The sequence below is a fragment of the Microcaecilia unicolor genome, chromosome 7 (genome assembly GCF_901765095.1).
Source record: "Microcaecilia unicolor chromosome 7, aMicUni1.1, whole genome shotgun sequence".
NCBI lineage: Eukaryota > Metazoa > Chordata > Amphibia > Gymnophiona > Siphonopidae > Microcaecilia > Microcaecilia unicolor.
In genome coordinates, this window is record NC_044037.1 from 285,664,810 (window position 1) to 285,684,681 (window position 19,872).

At 46.9% G+C, this 19,872-nt stretch overlaps 1 protein-coding gene across 1 annotated transcript in view; it reads left to right on the plus strand.

Moving 5' to 3' along the window:
- The first annotated feature begins 636 nt into the window (after positions 1-636).
- LOC115475138 overlaps positions 637-19,872 on the plus strand; it is a 123,966-nt gene continuing 104,730 nt past the window's right edge. The window contains exon 1 of the mRNA XM_030210878.1: positions 637-2,147. Within this exon, the coding sequence (XP_030066738.1) occupies positions 637-2,147 (1,511 nt within the window). The remainder of the gene's footprint in view (positions 2,148-19,872) is intronic.

The window sequence follows — 19,872 nt, forward strand, 5'->3', positions numbered from 1 at the left end:
TATAATTAGGTGTTCCAGGGGATAGCAAAACTTGCATATGTTACAAATTATTTGTAATATGGTTTACAACTGTATGAAAATCCACTGCAAATGTGCCAGTGACAATTACCAGTAGGCTATGTTGTGTCAAACATATAATTTAAAATATTAAGCATAGGTATAAAAGAGCAACTAAACCAAATATAATGAAGCCAGTAGTTTATGATAAACAGTTTTTTCTGCTGTAATTCCAGCAGCAATGTTGCATGACATTTACATTTTTTTTATGCTTTGCACTGACACATTAGTAAATCTATTCTTCCCTTGCATTTCCAGGTTTCTTTAATCCTTAGGTTCCTCTGTTCATGGATGTTGATTTGTTAAACATACTGTGCTAGTGAATTCAGAGATGTGCAATAAAAAAAAAGTCTGACATGTGAATACACTCCAGTGGAATATTCTGCTATTCATGGTATGAACATTCAGCATCTTAGAACTGATTCACCAAAATGCCAGTTGTTATACAATGGTTGTTTATCTGCTATAACATACATCAGTGTTGTTGACACAGGAACATTGCAGAGTTATTTTATTTTAAGCTGCTGGAATAATCAACTATATGCAAAACATGACCTGAAGGATTCTGCAATTAACAACATGCATCCATTAAAGAGTATAGAGCCTCATATCCTGAATGGGGATTTTGACCCTTTAGGGTTATGTTATATAGGTAAGACAACCTCGATCAGTAATGCAGAAACCAGGTTGTATCGGAGTCTTGAGAATCTCCATTGGGCAACAGTGACTGATTCCAAGCTATACACTCACTGTGGAAGTGTGGATAGCGAGTACATTTTCCACTGTAAAAATACTTGCCATTTGTCTGAAGGTTTTTCGGAAAGGTCCCAAGTTCAGAACCTAGTGGAGACTTGCAGACACCTCCCTTTATATTCTGAGACGATAGCAATACAAAGAGACTCACCTATACCTCCTCTTGCCAGAGTGCCTCAGTGTCTTTTACCTTCAGTGGATGAGAGGGTCCTTCATGGAGATGCCAAAAGAGGACTTAAAGAGAAGCTCAGAAGCCTTAGTACTAAGGTTACAGAACCCAGTAAACCTATCCGTCCTCAGGCTTCTCTAAATGATCTTGTTTCAAAGGAGGTTACAGAAAGCAGGATATGTCAGCAGTGTAGAAATGGATGTGCTGTGAACTGTGGTGCAGTATTTGTACAACACACTGCTCTCAGTCAGAGTCTCACCCCACTTACAAGAGAAAGGCCTAACCTTTCGCATAGAATAACTAACCCAGAAGACATCAAACAGGAAGCCATTAGACGTTTGCAGCTTAGGAGACAAAATAGTTCTCCCAACTTAAGCCTTTTTCATGGAGAGGAAAGCAAACTGATAGTCACATCAAAAACCACAGAATATATAAAGGAATCAGAGAAGAATGTTGATCAAAAAATAAGATCTGAGGTGGAATCAGATAAGAGAAAGTGCCAGAAAGGAAGAATGTACATACCAACTTTTGAAGAATTCAAGAAGATGAAAAACAAGGAGATTTCCACTTTAAGCAATAAGGAAATAATACAAGAACCAGATAAGGTATCCTCTGCAAAACATATGGTTAAAACAGAAATCAGTACAGATACTTGCATGTCAGATGCAAAAGAAGTTCCAAATTATAGCCATGGTGATGGTGGCTGTTTCAGAGTGAAGAGCTCCAGTGACGTGGTTGGTGAACATAAGGACTCTACTGGCTCCTCCTATTTTCAAACTAAGTTGGCTTCCAGTGACAGTATTTATTGCAAAAGAACAACCTTCATTATGAACCATGAATTATTACAGGACAACAACTGCCAATCACAGCATGTTGAAAAATCTTCTCCTCCTATTTGTTCAAGTCCCATTCCTAGGTCACCTCTACAAGCAGTAGCAATTCGTAATGAGGAAGAAGAGGAGGGTATTCTGTGTAAGCTGCAGACAGTAGGTACAAACAGATGCAAAGGAGTACAAGCAATAGCAGAACATTGTCTAAATTCTGAAGCCCCATCTTCTTGCTGCCCATCTCTGCTTTTAGAAGCAACAGATCTGTCAACCTATGGAGCCAAGCTTCAGAAAATGAAAGATGAATTCATAGGTTCAGCATTAGATCTTATCAAGAAAAGGTAACATTTAAACTACTTACTACACTGACATAATACTAAAACGTTGTAGTTATTGTGATATAATACAATGCAGTATTCTCAATTTTCTGTGTTTTAGCACTCGATGACTCAGCCATCCTTGTTTTGTCAGTTGTTGTGTCTTGTTATTTTGATTACCTTTTTTGATGAACTATGGAAACATATTTTTCAGAAGCCTCTAAAAGCAGCATCATTTATAATACACACAGTGATTCCTGCAGAGCCACTCTGTAACATTTCCAGGTAGCCACAGAGGGTCATACCAGTAGGTGTCTGGAGTTCAGTACCTAATTCTAGTTATTGTAGACCACACTCTGGTCAGAATTTCAGCAGAAGCAAACCATGTGCAAACTATTCCTGTTAATATACAAATTAACCATGATTTTATTTAAACGATCTCCAAGAATAAATCCGCACAACATAAATGGTGTCATCTGACAGAGCCTAGTATGGAAACTTTACTCCAGAACTGACTTGTGTAATTTTTGAGCCAGATAACCACACGTGCGCAATTTCTTGCCTGCCTTTGTCACAGGGGATCATGCCAGTCTGTTAAGATACATTTCTAAGCATTTTTCAGAACTTATTTTCTTATCAGTTTTTCCTGAATTTTTGTCTGAAATTGTGAAGATTCTCACGGTTGGCCTGACCACTAGGCAACTAGGCATCCACCTAGGGTTGCACAATTTGAGGGGCGGCACAGTCACAACAATCAACATGTCTGTTCAACATCTCTCCATCCTCCTCCCAAGGTAAAATGTTTAGCAGCTTCCATTCCCTTTTTACCTCAGTGACTATACAGACATGTCAGTCAGCTTTTTGTTTGCACCCAGCATGGGGCCCTGAGCATCTGTGCATACACAAGGCTGGATGGGGTCCACCCCTTCAAACTTCCTGTTTCAGAAGGGGTGGGGCCTGACAGATCTTAAGCGTGTGCAGAAGCTCAAGGACCCACACCAGGCACAATGAATATTGTGTTGGCAAGCTGACTGACATGCCAGTCCACTACAAAGGTCAGGGATAGGGAAGGAGAGAGATGCTGGATACCACAAGAGGGAGAAAAGGGAAGGAGAGAGATACTGGGCACCATAGGGGGGAAATAGGGAAGAAGAGAGATGCTGGATACCATTGGGGGGAGATGATAGGGAAGGGGAGATGCTAGATTGAGGGGGGAGGTGGGGGAGGAAGGCTTTGAGCTGCCATGGGATGGGAGGTGGTGCCCATCTCAAGGTTCACCTGGGATGTAAGATATCCTTGGGCTGGCCCTGTAAATTCCTATCACTGTCATGTGGTACTACTCTTCCTAATAAGTCATTTTTCATGTTTCTCTTATTTTTGTATCAGCTCAAGGTAGGTCTCTTTAGGTCTCGAGAACCCATTCGAGTTCCTTTATTTGTCATTGAGTTGTTTGATTTCACTGTAGATATTTTTCTGGAGATATGTCCCAAAAGAGACCCTCCAGCAATTTCAAACACTGCACCCAGTGTTACAAGACCATCCTGCTTATAATCGAACGAGAAAAACGCCCAAGTTCCGACCTAAATCGGGAGATGGACGTTTATCTCACAAAAACGAATAACGCGGTATAATCAAAAGCCGAATTTGGACGCTTTCAACTGCACTCCGTCGCGGATGCGGACAAAGTTGACGGGGGCGTGTCGAAGGCGGAACTGGGGCGTGGTTATCGGGCGAACAGAGATGGGCGCCCTTTCGCCGATAATGGAAGAAAAATATGCGATTTTAGCGAGAATTTAGGGCACTTTTCCTGGACCCTGTTTTTCCACGAATAAGGCCCCAAAAAGTGCCCTAAATGACCAGATGACCACTGGAGGGAATCGGGGATGACCTCCCCTGACTTCCCCAGTGGTCACAAACCCCCTCCCAGCACAAAATATGACGTTTCACAACTTTTTATTTTCACCCTCAAATGTCATACCCACCTCCCTGGCAGCAGTATGCAGGTTACTGGAGCACTTATTAGGGGGTGCAGTGGACTTCAGGCAGGTGGACCCAGGCCCATCCCCCCCCTACCTGTTACAATTGTGCTGCTTAATGCGTTAGTCGTCCAACCCCCCCAAACCCACTGTACCCACATGTAGGTGCCCCCCTTCACCCCTTAGGGCTATAGTAATGGTGTAGACTTGTGGGCAGTGGGTTTTGAGGGGGATTTGGGAGGCTCAACACACAAGGGAAGGGTGCTATGCACCTGGGAGCTCTTTTACCTTTTTTTTTTGTTTTGTAAAAGTGCCCCCTAGGGTGCCCGGTTGGTGTTCTGGCATGTGAGGGGGACTAGTGCACTACGAATCATGGCCCCTCCCACGAACAAATGCCTTGGATGTATTCGTTTTTGAGCTGGGCGCTTTCATTTTCCATTATCACTGAATAACAAAAATGCCCAGCTCACAAATTAGCGAATAACATATGGGCGTCTATTTTGTTCAAAAATACGGTTGGGTCCGCCCCTTCACGGACCCGTTCTCGGAGATAAACGCCCATGGAGATAGGCGTTTTCGTTCAATTATGCCCCTACATATCTGTTATAGATATACATAATTTGTGCCTGCAATCCCAGGTGCCCGATCATGATCTGTCTCACTGTATGCTGTGTCATAGATGCCAAACAGGTGAATTCGTAGTCAGGAAAAACGGTGCAAGATTGTTGGTGCAGACAAGTCTAGTCTATTAATATTGACATTGGAAATATCAGTGTCCATGTATCCCGGCTGTGAAATGGATCTTAGAGATGCATTGACAAGAAGAATGGCTCAGTTAATCTCGAAACCAAGTGTCACTTTTTTATGTCTTTTCATAGACCATTGGCTTTGCTAATGGCATATTGATTGTGTTATGAGTTTCAGATTAGCACATTGTGAGCTTGTGCTCAATAGACACTAGCAGCTTGCAATTTTGAGGTTGGTGTCACTCTTTAACAGGTCCCCTGATGAAGGTATATGTGCCAAAAAATGGCCTGTGTTGGGAATTTTGTCATGTGCATCATGTAATATGCTTGTGAAGACTGTATGTGAATATTTCCATTGGTTTTAAAGAAATAAAAGGATTTTTTGGTTTATCTTGGATTTTGTCCTGGTGCCTTCCACTCCTTTTGTTTGAACTGGTGTTCGCCTGTGGAGGTTTTTTTTCTTTGTTTTGTTTTTTGTGGGCATTGGAATCAGTCATCGTCTGATTCCTGCATGAAGAAGAAAAAGAATTTGTCCTCATCTTCATCAGTGCCAAAAGATTGTGATCCTGGTTGGTATATGGAAAATGGGACACCTTGACACTGCACCTCTTTGAAGCAAGGCACCAAGTGTATCAAGGCAGTGGTCACTGGTGTCCTCCAAGCATCCTCAACATGAGGAACGTTCAACCTCTGTGGCATCAGAGGGAGTGCATCAGCCTCCAAGGATCCAAGACCCCACTTTTGATACACTCTAAATAATTCAGGAGGATGTGACCATTCCTACTGGGATGCCCATGCTTTTTTTGATAACAGCCTTTACGGAACAGCTCGTGAAGAAGTTTGAGAAAAAGATGGAGTGCTTTTTTGCTTGACATCATTCTGCTGCTTCAACAAGATCGATGTTGAGGATGGAGACAGTCTAATCAATCCTCAAGACCCATGCACTGCCTGCAGAAGACAATTCAACACAGAGACCTTGAAGGATATCAGAGTGAATATCAGCTGCACTGGTGTCAGTGTCCAGTTAATTGGGTGAGGAAGCTTCACTGGCACATCGGAGATCATCAGTGTCTTGATGCTCTCACCCTAGACTTGACCCTGGTGTTAGTAGATTGACTAAGAGACTCAGACTTGTCCAAGGGAGACTCAGACTTCTCCCTTGGACAATTTTTCTGATTATTAATGCTCCTGGAAGTGTGAAGACAAACCAGAGGTCTTCACTGAAGAGTGGTTCTCCCAAGTCTTCCATTATATCCCTCCCCACCTCATGAGAGAAATAAATCCCCACTGGAAGAGTGAGGAAGATGGCCAGTTTAAGTCAGAGACAGACAATGAACTCAATGCGGACATGCTGGATATCCTCCAGTTCCTTGACCCACCCAAGTAAGCTGTGACAGTGCCTGTTCACAGAATCCTGATAGAGGTTCGGATGAGAATGTTAAAGATCCTCCTCTCTGTTTCTCCTATTAAGAAGATCAATATGTTCAAAGCTCCAAGGTTTGAGAAGCATCCTATGTTGATCAAATCTGCTCTTAAAAGAGCCAAAAAATCCATGACTCACTCCTTGGTGCCCCCTGGCAGAGAGGGTCAAACATTGGAGTCTTTTTGGAAAAGTTTTTTTCAGAATGCTATTCTAACTTCCTGCATAGCATCCTACTACTTCTTTTGGGGAATGTACTTGTCTGAGATAATGTACAGTGTAATGGAGTTTGCAACACTCTCCCAGGCCCAAAGAACTTTGCAGACTAGTAACCAAAGGGAAGGTGTGTTGAAAATGCATGGTCTGTATGACATACGATATTTTTGATATGGCATTGAGAGCTTCTGCTATGGGAATTAGTGCCCACAGAGTCATCTGTTTGAGGACTTCAGACCTTAAATTTGATGCCCAACAAAAAATTGCTGCCATGCCATAGAGATAATCTCTTTGGAGGTAAAGTGCAAGAAGCTGCTACCGGTACTCTTATCAAGTAGCACTAATGACACACTTCACCCTGTACAGGTACTCTTCCAACCCATCCTTCTTTTTCAAGAGGTTTCACAGCGATGGGTGACAGAGATCATCCTATACTTAAAAATGTAGGTATCCTGTACCCATCCCAAACAAGGCAAGGTTCTCACTCTTCTTCTAGACAGCAAAGGGCCAGAAATCCCAGTTAGCTGCACAGCCAAAATCAGGGACAAAAGTTTGGACTGCCTCCATGAGAATATAGCCTCATTTCTTCTATCATTTCTTCTATCTTCTACAGTGTAGTAAATTTAAAACAAATGGGAGAAAATCTTTCTTCACCCAACGCATAATTAAACTCTGGAATTCGTTACCGGAGAACTTGGTGAAGGCGGTTAGCTTGGCAGAGTTTAAAAATGGGTTAGACGGTTTCCTAAAGGACAAGTCCATAAACCACTACTAAATGGACTTGGGAAAAATCCACAATTCCAGGAATAACGTGTATAGAATGTTTGTACGTTTGGGAAGCTTTCCAGGTGCCCTTGGCCTGGATTGGCCGCTGTCGTGGACAGGATGCTGGGCTCGATGGACCCTTGGTCTTTTCCCAGTGTGGCATTACTTATGTACTTATGTATCCATTCTGGATGACTTACCTATAAGAGAAGGCTAATTTTTTTTTTTGCAAACCAATAGCCCCTTAACCTCAGACCGGTGGATTTAAAAAATAGTCCAAATGAGATACTATCTTTGATTATTTGACCTACTTTCAGATTGCACCCCCCTGGTGCTTGGGATCCCTATCCCACACAATTCATCCTATTTATAGTTTAGGGGGAAAGGAGCAGAACAGGGTGCCTCGCTCTGTCCAACATCTTTCACACTCTCCCCCATAAAGTTGGACATCTTTCCCTATTCCTCTCCAAACCCCTCCCTCCATACACTCAGATGTCTTCCATCTGCTGTATCCCACCTCCTCTGATGCAACTTCCTGTTCCTGTGTAGGCAGGATGTGGCAGAGAGATGGCTTCTATGGCTGACTGACAGCCTTTATCAATGACACTGTCAGGGACCCATGGAAAGGATGGAGGACTGCCAGGGGGAGAGGAGAGATGGGAGAGAAATACGAACTGTGTGAGGAGAAAGGGGGAGAAAAAATGCCACACCCGCAAGTGGGTGAAAGGAAAGAGAGATGCCTGACTACAGGGCTGGGGAGGGGAAGGAGAGAGATGCTAGACCAGGGGGAGGGAGTGGAGAGATCAGATGAGGGGTTCAAGAAGAGAGGAGAAGAGAAACTGGACCCACAGAGTGAGGGAGGGAGAAAGGGAGAGACAGAGGGGTGAGCAGAGGGAAAAGACAGACTGGATGGAGGAAAGAGTGGAACAGATAAGAACATAAGCATTACCATACTGGGACAGACCAAAGGTCCATTGAGCCCAGTATCCTGTTTGTAAGAGAGGCCAATTTAGGTTACAAGTACCTGGCAAGATCCCAGAACAATAAAACAGATTTTATGCTGCTTATCCTAGAAATAAGCAATGGATTTTCCCCAAGTCCATCTTAATAATGGCTTATGGACTTTTCTTTTAGGAAATTATCCAAACCTTTTTAAAGCCCTGCTAAGCTAACTGTTTTTCCACATTCTCTTGAACAAATTCCAGAGTTTAATTACTCTTTGAGTGAAGAAATATTTTTCTGATTTGTTTTAAATTTACTGCTCTGTAGCTTCTTTGCATGCCCCCTAGTCCTTGTATTTTTGGAAAGAGTAAGCAAACGATTCACATCTACCTGTTCCACTTAGTATTTTATAAACCTCTATCATATCTCCCATCAGCTATCTCTTTTCCAAGCTGAACAGCCCTAGCTGCTTGAGCCTTTCCTCATAGGGAAGTTGTCCCATCCTCTTTATCATTTTCGTCTCCTTTCTCTGTACCTTTTCTAATGCAGTGACCAGAACTGCACACAGTATTCAAGGTGCGGTTCCACCAAGGAGCAATACAAAGGCATTATAACATTCTCAGTTTTGTTTTCCATTCCTTTCCTAATAATCCCAGTTAAGGTGGAGCCCATCCTTTTGGGTCAAGTTCCCCTTACCCCAGAATGTTGTCCATTTCGTAACAAATCTAAACCCCTCATCCCTGCACCATCATCTCAACCACACATTGAGACTTTGGAGCTCTGCCTGCCTCTTGAGTCCTGTGCGTGGAACAGGGAACAAGAAAAGCTACAAAAATGGTATGGGATTTGCGTTACAAAACGTATGAGGAGAGACTTGCTGACCTGAACATGTATACCCTGGAGGAAAGGAGAAACAGAACATGTATACCCTGGAGGAAAGGAGAAACAGGGGTGATATGATACAGACGTTCAAATATTTGAAAGATATTAATCCGCAAACTAACCTGTTCCGGAGACAGGAAGGCGGTAGAACTAGAGGACATGAAATGAGGTTGAAGGGGGGCAGACTTAAGAAAAATGTCAGGAAGTATTTTTTCACGGAGAGATTGATGGATACTTGGAATGCCCTCCTGCAGGAGGTGGTGGAGATGAAAACGGTAACGGAATTCAAAAATGCGTGGGATAAACATAAAGGAATCCTGTTTAGAAGGAATGGATCCTCAGAAGCTTAGCAGAGATTGGGTGGCAGACCGGTGGTTGGGAGGTGGGCTAGTACTGGGCAGACTTCTACGGTCTGTGCCCTGAAAATGGTAGATACAAATCAAGGTCAGGTATTTATTTATTTATTTGTTACATTTATATCCCACATTTTCCCACCTATTTGTAGGCTCAGTGTGGCTTACATAGTACCAGAGAGGCATTACAGACTTCGGTGTAAACAAATACAAAGTGATGTTGTAGTAAGATAAAGTTCATGTGGCACAGCCACACTAGGGAATCGTACAACGGAAGAGTTGTGCTATGTCCATTACGTTCTTTAGTTTTGTTGTGTTGCAGAGATCAGGCATTTATGTTGGATTGGTAGGGTATGTCTTTTTAAACAGGTTAGTTTTTTATTCTATAAACCATGCCTATATTTTTGGCGCCAATTTTTTGTGCCATTTATAGAATCTTGTCCTTACTGAGTTAGAAACAGTTGAATAGGAAGTGACAAAGGTTAGTGCTAAATAAGAGTTTACTCCAAGGAAAGGAACATTAACAGGACTGGTTCTTAATCTGATTCTTTTCAACATTTTTGTAAGCGATATTGCATCCTGAGCCTCCAGAACCAATAAAGTGTGCAGGGTATTCCTCCAGTGCCAAAACGTAGGTGGAGAACTCAAGGTCCAATGCTGTAAAATACATGTTTTACCCACCACACTAGCTTTATAGATAAACAAGTGTTCTTTCTGCAGAAGCAACCCACAACTCTCCACATGCCCAAAAAGAATACCATTCGATGAAGGGGTAATAGACCTGTGACATAACTACTCCCAGTACCCAACTGAACTAAGCCAGAACTGTCTAATATGGAGACAAGTGCACAAACCAGGGGAGAGTGTGGCATCTGCAGAACCACATTTAAGATATGTCCCAGAGGAAAGACCCCTGTATAAAAGACTTGTTTTGGAGAGAAGTATGATCTAGTTATAATCCTATATTGGCATTCCCTATGGAAGGCACTGTGCATGTAATTAGGTATAGATTGCAAGAATTTAAGAATGTCTCCCTCTCGAATACCCATCCCAAACTCCTCATTTCACTTCTGAATCAATTGGGCGTAATTCCAACCAGATACTACTAGAGTGAGCGCTCCATACAAACTGAAAACTGGGATCTACTTGAAAAGAGGAAAAACATTTTTAGCAAATGGAACAAGCTTAGAGAACAGTTATTCTTAAGCAATTGTGAAGCATAATGAGCTGCTTGAAGATATGCAAATGGATCCAAACAATGGGATCCTAAATTCTGCAGCAGCATGGCTCTGGATTTCTATGCTGTTGACTCCCAAATCTACCTTTCTACCCCTGATATCTCACCTTGCATCCAAACCAAAGTTTCAGCGTGCTTGTCTGACATTGCTGTCTGGATGTCTCAACGCCACCTGAAATTAAACATGACCAAAACCAAGCTTCTCATTTTTTCCCCCAAACCCACCTTCCCGCTCCCCCCGTTTTCTATTTCTGTTGATGTCTCTCTCATTCTCCCTGTCTCTTCAGCTCGAAACCTTGGGGTCATCTTTGACTCCTCTCTCTCCTTCTCTACTAATATACAGCAGATCGCCAAGACCTGTCATTTCTTTCTTTACAACATCCATAAAATCCGCCCCTTTCTTTCCGAGCACTCTACCAGAACACTCATCCACACCCTTGTCACCTCTCGTTTAGACTACTGCAATCTGCTTCTTGCTGGCCTCCCACTTAGTCACCTCTCCCCTCTCCAGTCGGTTCAAAACTCTGCTGCTTGTCTCGTCTTCTGCCAGGGTCGCTTTACTCATACTACCCCTCTCCTCAGGTCGCTTCACTGGCTCCCTATCCGTTTTCACATCCTGTTCAAACTTCTTCTACTAACCTATAAATGTACTCACTCTGCTGCTCCCCAGTATCTCTCCACACTTGTCCTTCCCTACACCCCTTCCCGTGCACTCCGTTCCATGGATAATTCCTTCTTATCGGTTCCCTTCTCCACTACTGCCAACCCCAGACTTCACTCCTTCTGTCTTGCTGCACCCTATGCCTGGAATAGACTTCCTGAGCCCCTACGTCTTGCCCCATCCTTGACCATCTTTAAATCTAGATTAAAAGCCCACCTCTTTAACATTGCTTTTGACTCATAACCACTTGTAACCACTCACCTCCACCTACCCTCCTCTCCTCTTTCCTCTACACATTAATTGATCTGCTTGCTTTATTTTTTGTCTACTAGATTGTAAGCTCTTTGAGCAGGGACTGTCTTTCTTCTATGTTTGTGCAGCGCTGCGTACGCTTTGTAGCGCTATAGAAATGCTAAATAGTAGTAGTAATCTTGTAATAGGTTCGCTACATATACCACCCCTTGAAATGCCCATTGATGAAAGATCCCTACCTCCAATTCAGACCCAAAATCAGAGTTACAAATAAGGGGTATAAAATCCATAAATGATGAATTCTGACTTAGATAAGTTAACAAATATTTCCAGGATATCCGCATGGGGTGTAACAATATATGATGCTTCCAGCGATGAGGGAGGTTCCTGTGGGGGGCATACATTAGGTAATGAGGATGGAGTGGTTTAAAGAGCTCCCATTCCACCCTCCAAGGAGTAAACTGCTCCGATCCTAACACCCAGCTAGGTAGCGCAACAAGCATGGCAAATTTTATAATTGCAAATTGGGTAAACTCAGCCCTCCCTGTCTCCTATTCCCATAAAGGTACTCCAGCTTTAATTTGGGCTTCTTACCCCCCCCCCCCCCCCCAAGCAAAAGCATGTGATTAATTTCCTAAGCACCATGTGATCCCGTTGTAATATGTGGAGTGGAAGGTGTCAGATAACATGTAACCCCCAAGGAAATAATATCATGCAATATAAACTAATTGTACCATTTAAAGAAATTGGCTAAGGTACTAACTATCTTGAAACCCATTTCAATGGAAATTCCCCCGTCCACTGCTGATGTAATTCAGGAGAACTTGGTAGTCCCTCTGATTTATACATATAATGACAAAAGTCAGAGGATGACCTATATTCAATAATGCTTTCCAGCAACACAGCTAAAGTTTTGGCAGGAGAGGATAAATGCACCAGCAAATCATTGCAAAGGCTGAGAGCTTAAATTGATAGGTACCTAACTTGACACCCGTGATGTCTGGATTCCCAATTACCTCCCGGATCAAAGGATCCAATATCAGTGCAAATAATAAAGGAGACAATGGACAACCCTGTCGGGTTGCTCTAAGTAAATGAAATGGATCCAAGAGGTTCCCATTTACTGAGACCCTGGCTGCGGGGCCATGATATATGGGCCTAATTGCCTGCTCAAATAATCCCTTGATGTCAAATACACACAATACTGTGAAGAGAAATTCCCAATTAATTCTGTCAAATGCTTTCTCAGCATCAAAGCTGATAAGCAAAGTAGACTGACCAGCATGGTGAACTTGCTCTAAGGTAGCTAAAATAGTGTGGATATTTTTCACTGCCTAGCCCACCTGAGAATCTGCTATGATAGGACCCTTGCCAGACAGTTAAATTATATGGTAGCCAATAATTTCACTTCATATCTGATCAGTGATACATAAGTACATAAGTACATAAGTATTGCCATACTGGGAAAAACCAAAGGTCCATCGAGCCCAGCATCCTGTTTCCAACAGTGGCCAATCCAGGTCACAAACACCCGGCAAGATCCCAAAAATGTACAAAACATTTTATACTGCTTATCCCTGAAATAGTGGATTTCCCCCAAGTCCATTTAATAACGGTCTATGGACTTTTCCTTTAGGAAGCCGTCCAAACCTTTTTAAAACTCCGCTAAGCTAACCGCCTTTACCAAATTCTCTGGCAACGAATTCCAGAGTTTAATTACACGTTGAATGAAGAAACATTTTCTCCAATTCGTTTTAAATTTACTACATTGTAGCTTCATCGCATGCCCCCTAGTCCTGGTATTTTTGGAAAGCGTGAACAGACACTTCACATCTACCCGTTCAACTCCATTCATTGTTTTATAGACCTCTATCATATCTCCCCTCAGCCGCATTTTCTTCAAGCTGAAAAGCCCTAGCCGCTTTAGCCTTTCCTCATAGGGAAGTCATCCCATCCCCTTTATCATTTTCGTGGCCCTTCTCTGCACATTATCTAATTCCACTATATCTTTTTTGAGACGCAGTGACCAGAATTGAACACACTATTCGAGGTGCGGTCACACCATGGAGCGATACAAAGGCATTATAACATCCTCATTTTTGTTTTCCATTCCTTTCCTAATAATACCTAACATTCTATTTGCTTTCTTAGCCGCAGCAGCACACTGTGCAGAACGTTTCAACATATCATCAGCGACGACACCTAGATCCCTTTCTTGGTCCGTGACTCCTAACATGGAACCTTGCATGATGTAGCTATAATTCTCCGAGGACAAGCAGGCTGCTTGTTCTCACTGATGGGTGACGTCCACGGCAGCCCCTCCAATCGGAAACTTCTCTAGCAAAGTCCTTTGCTAGTCCTCGCGCGCCCGCGCGCACCGCGCATGCGCGGCCGTCTTCCCGCCCGAAACTGGCTCGAGCCGGCCAGTCTTCTTTTGTCCGCACTCGGTACGGTCGTGTTTTCGCCGTGTCGAGCCCCGGAAAGTCGACCTCGCGCGTCCAAATTTATTTTGACGTGTTTTTTCTTCGGAAAAGTCTTTCAAGTGTCGGGAAGTGCTCCGGAACCCCCCCCCCCCCCCCCCCCCCCCCCCCGGGTTTCGTGTTAATCCTCCCCGTACTTCCAGCTTTTTGCCCCGATAAGTTTTCTTTCGTCGTCGGGGTAGGCCTCTTTTCGGCCTCGGTCGAGATTTTCTCCCTTACAAATTTTTTGGTGCTCTTTTTCCGTCATTTCGGACTTTGATTTCGCCGGCGCGATTTTTCCGCCCATGACATCGAAGCCTTCCAGCGGCTTCAAGAAGTGCACCCAGTGCGCCCGGGTTATCTCGCTCACTGATCGACACTCGTCGTGTCTTCAGTGTCTGGGGGCCGAGCACCGCCCTCAGAACTGCAGTCTGTGTTCCCTGCTTCAAAGGCGGACTCAGGTAGCGAGACTAGCCCAGTGGAACGTGTTGTTCTCGGGCTCTTCGTCGGCATCGGCACCGGGATCTTCGAGTGCATCGACGTCGTCAGCGTCCAGACCATCTTCCTCGGCCGCCCCTGCATCGAGTGCATCGAGGCATCGGGCCTCTGCATCGGCGCCGAGACATCGGATAGCTGCATCGACGTCGGTGGTACCGGGACCTCGTCTGCTGATGTCGTCGGACGGTGGTGCATCGTCAGGAGTGCAGGTGAGGGCTGTCCATTCCCCTGCTGGTGGCGGTGAGCCTTCGGGTGGGTCTCCTCCTACCCTGAGGGCTCCTGCGGTACAGCCCCCCCGAGACCGACCTCCTTCGGCCTCGGCCCCGAGGAAGCGACGGCTGGATTCTACGTCCTCCTCGTCGGTGCCGGGGAGCTCCGGTGACATGCTTCGGAAGAAATCGAAGAAGCATTGACACCGGTCGCCTCCCCGCGTCGGCCCCGAGAGCTCTGGGTCGCCGAGGGAGTCGGCACCCAGCAGGCATCGGCACCGAGAGGACCGCTCACCCTCTGTTCAAGAGGTGTCGATGCGCTCCACTCTGGACAGCCCGGAACAGCCTCCTCGCCCGGAACAGGTTCTAACGTCGACGCCTGCATCGACCTCTTTGCCTTTCTCTGCAGCCGCTCTGAACGAGAGCCTCCGGGCCGTTCTCCCAGAGATTCTGGGAGAGCTGTTGCGCCCTACCCCTCCGGTACCAGCGGTGCTTGCGCCTCCGGTACCGTCGAGCGTGGCGCCGGCTGGCCCATCGCCCGGGGTGAGGTCCCCGACGTCGGTACCGCGTGCGGTACCGACTGCGGCCACCTCCCAGGAGGGCTCCCCGACTACGTCGGCGGAGGGAGCTTCGCCGATGCGGGCCAGGGAGTCTACCTCTCGACGCCCCCATCGTGGACGTGGCTCCACTGAGTCGAGCCGGGCGAGGTTGCAGACACAGGTTCGTGAACTTGTGTCTGACACCGAGGGTGAGGCCTCGTGGGAGGAAGAAGAAGACCCCAGATATTTCTCTGACGAGGAGTCTGAGGGTCTTCCTTCTGATCCCACTCCCTCTCCTGAAAGACAGCTTTCTCCTCCTGAGAGTCTGTCTTTCGCTTCCTTTGTCCGGGAGATGTCTACGGCCATCCCCTTCCCGGTGGTTGTGGAGGACGAGCCCAGGGCTGAAATGTTTGAGCTCCTGGACTATCCTTCTCCACCTAAGGAAGCGTCCACTGTTCCCTTGCACCATGTCCTAAAAAAGACATTGCTTGCGAACTGGACAAAACCTCTAACTAATCCCCACATCCCCAAGAAGATCGAGTCCCAGTACCGGATCCATGGGGACCCAGATCTGATGCGCACCCAGTTGCCTCATGATTCTGGAGTTGTGGATCTGGCCCTAAAGAAGGCTAAGAGTTCTAGGGAGCATGCTTCGGCGCCCCCGGGCAAGGACTCTAGAACCTTAGACTCCTTTGGGAGGAAGGCCTACCATTCCTCTATGCTCGTGGCCAAAATCCAGTCTTACCAGCTCTACACGAGCATACACATGCGGAACAATGTGCGGCAGTTGGCGGGCTTGGTTGATGCTCTTCCCCCTGAGCAAGCCAAGCCTTTTCAGGAGGTGGTCAGGCAGCTGAAGGCGTGCAGAAAATTCCTGGCCAGAGGGGTGTATGACACCTTTGATGTTGCGTCCAGGGCCGCTGCTCAAGGTGTGGTGATGCGCAGGCTCTCATGGCTGCGTGCCGCCGACCTGGAGAATAGACTCCAGCAGCGGATTGCGGACTCGCCTTGCCGTGCGGACAACATTTTTGGAGAGAAAGTCGAGCAGGTGGTAGAGTCTCTCCACCAGCGGGACACCGCATTCGACAAGTTCTCCCGCCGGCAGCCTTCAGCATCTACCTCTACAGGTAGAAGATTTTTTGGGGGAAGGAAGACTGTTCCCTATGCTTCTGGTAAGCGTAGGTACAATCCTCCTTCTCGACAGCCTGCGGCCCAGGCTAAGCCCCAGCGCGCTCGCTCTCGTCAGCAGCGTGCGACTCAGCAAGGCCCCGCGGCTCCCCAGCAAAAGCAAGGGGCGAGCTTTTGACTGGCTCCAGCAGAGCATAGCCGACATCCAAGTGTCAGTGCCGGGCGACCTGCCGGTCGGGGGGAGGTTGAAAGCTTTTCACCAAAGGTGGCCTCTCATAACCTCCGATCAGTGGGTTCTGCAAATAGTCCGGCAAGGATACACCCTCAATTTGGCCTCAAAACCTCCAAATTGTCCACCGGGAGCTCAATCCTACAGCTTCCAGCACAAGCAGGTACTTGCAGAGGAACTCTCCGCCCTTCTCAGCGCCAATGCGGTCGAGCCCGTGCCATCCGGGCAAGAAGGGCTGGGATTCTATTCCAGGTACTTCTTTGTGGAAAAGAAAACAGGGGGGATGCGTCCCATCCTAGACCTAAGGGCCCTGAACAAATATCTCGTAAAAGAAAAGTTCAGGATGCTTTCCCTGGGCACCCTTCTCCCCATGATTCAGCAAAACAATTGGCTATGCTCTCTGGACTTGAAGGATGCCTACACACACATCCCGATACTGCCAGCTCACAGACAGTATCTGCGATTTCAGCTGGGCACACGTCACTTCCAGTACTGTGTGCTACCCTTTGGGCTCGCCTCTGCGCCCAGGGTGTTCACAAAGTGCTTGGCTGTAATAGCAGCGGCACTTCGCAGGCTGGGGGTGCACGTGTTCCCATATCTCGACGATTGGCTGGTGAAGAACACATCCGAGGCAGGAGCCCTGCAGTCCATGCAGATGACTATTCGCCTCCTGGAGCTACTGGGGTTTGTGATAAATTATCCAAAGTCCCATCTTCTCCCAGTGCAGAAACTCGAATTCATAGGAGCTCTGCTGGATTCTCGGACGGCTCGCGCCTATCTCCCAGAGACGAGGGCCATTAACTTGTTGTCCCTCGTCTCGCGGGTGCGAGCGTCCCAGCAGATCACAGCTCGGCAGATGTTGAGATTGCTGGGCCACATGGCCTCCACAGTTCATGTGACTCCCATGGCCCGTCTTCACATCAGATCTGCTCAATGGACCCTAGCCTCCCAGTGGTATCAGGCTGCTGGGGGTCTAGAAGACGTGATCCACCTGTCCACGAGTTTTCTCGAATCCCTGTATTGGTGGACAATCTGGTCCAATTTGACTCTGGGACGTCCTTTCCAAATTCCTCAGCCACAAAAAGTGCTGACAACGGATGCGTCTCTCCTGGGATGGGGAGCTCATGTCGATGGGCTTCACACCCAAGGAAGCTGGTCCCTCCAGGAACGCGGTCTACAGATCAATCTCCTGGAGTTGCGAGCGATCTGGAACGCTCTGAAGGCTTTCAGAGATCGGCTATCCCATCAAATTATCCAAATTCAGACAGACAACCAGGTGCCATGTACTATGTCAACAAGCAGGGGGGCACCGGATCTCGCCCCCTGTGTCAGGAAGCCGTCAGCATGTGGCTCTGGGCTCGCCGTCTCGGCATGGTGCTCCAAGCCACATATCTGGCAGGCGTAAACAACAGTCTGGCCGACAGACTGAGCCGGATTATGCAACCTCACGAGTGGTCGCTCAACTCCAGAGTGGTGCGCCAGATCTTCCAAGCGTGGGGCACCCCCTTGGTGGATCTCTTCGCATCTCGAGTGAACCACAAAGTCCCTCAGTTCTGTTCCAGGCTTCAGGCCCCCGGCAGACTGGCATCGGATGCCTTCCTCATGGATTGGGGGAGGGCCTGCTGTATGCTTATCCTCCCATTCCTCTGGTGGGGAAGACTTTGTTGAAACTCAAGCAAGACCGAGGCACCATGATTCTGATTGCTCCTTTTTGGCCGCGTCAGATCTGGTTCCCTCTTCTTCTGGAGTTATCCTCAGAAGAACCGTGGAGATTGGAGTGTTTTCCGACCCTCATCACGCAGGACGAAGGGGCTCTTCTACATCCCAGCCTCCGGTCCCTGGCTCTCACGGCCTGGATGTTGAGAGCGTAGACTTTGCCTCTTTGGGTCTGTCAGAGGGTGTCTCCCGCGTCTTGCTTGCTTCCAGGAAAGATTCCACTAAGAGGAGTTACTTCTTTCTGTGGAGGAGGTTTGCCGTCTGGTGTGACAGCAAGGCCCTAGCTCCTCGCTCTTGTCCTACACAGACCCTGCTTGAATACCTTCTGCACTTGTCTGAGTCTGGTCTCAAGACCAACTCTGTAAGAGTTCACCTTAGCACAATCAGTGCATACCATTACCATGTGGAAGGTAAGCCGATCTCGGGACAGCCTTTAGTTGTTCGCTTCATGAGAGGTTTGCTTTTGTCAAAGCCCCCTGTCAAGCCTCCTACAGTGTCATGGGATCTCAATGTCGTTCTCACCCAGCTGATGAAACCTCCTTTTGAGCCACTGAATTCCTGCCATCTGAAGTACTTGACCTGGAAGGTCATTTTCTTGGTGGCAGTTACTTCAGCTCGTAGAGTCAGTGAGCTTCAGGCCCTAGTAGCCCAGGCCCCTTACACCAAATTTCATCATAACAGAGTAGTCCTCCGCACTCACCCTAAGTTCTTGCCAAAGGTCGTGTCGGAGTTCCATCTGAACCAGTCAATTGTCTTGCCAACATTCTTTCCCCGTCCTCATTCCTGCCCTGCTGAACGTCAGCTGCACACATTGGACTGCAAGAGAGCATTGGCCTTCTACCTGGAGCGGACACAGCCCCACAGACAGTCCGCCCAATTGTTTGTTTCTTTTGATCCCAATAGGAGGGGAGTGGCTGTGGGGAAACGCACCATATCCAATTGGCTAGCAGATTGCATTTCCTTCACTTACGCCCAGGCGGGGCTGGCTCTTGAGGGTCATGTCACGGCTCATAATGTTAGAGCCATGGCTGCGTCGGTAGCCCACTTGAAGTCAGCCTCCATTGAAGAAATTTGCAAAGCTGCGACGTGGTCATCTGTCCACACATTCACATCTCATTAGTGCCTGCAGCAGGATACCCGACGCGACAGTCGGTTCGGGCAGTCAGTTCTTCAGAACCTGTTTGGGCTTTAGGATCCAACTCCACCCCCCGAGGGCCCTGTTTGTTCTGTTCCAGGCTGCACTCTCAGTTAGTTGGTAAATTTTTTAGGTCAATCTCAGTTATGTCCTCGCCGTTGCGAGGCCCAATTGACCATGGTTGTTGTTTTGAGTGAGCCTGGGGGCTAGGGATACCCCATCAGTGAGAACAAGCAGCCTGCTTGTCCTCGGAGAAAGCGAATGCTACATACCTGTAGAAGGTATTCTCCGAGGACAGCAGGCTGATTGTTCTCACAAACCCGCCCGCCTCCCCGTTGGAGTTGTGTCTTCCCTTGAAGTGTATTGTCTTGCTACATACTGGACTG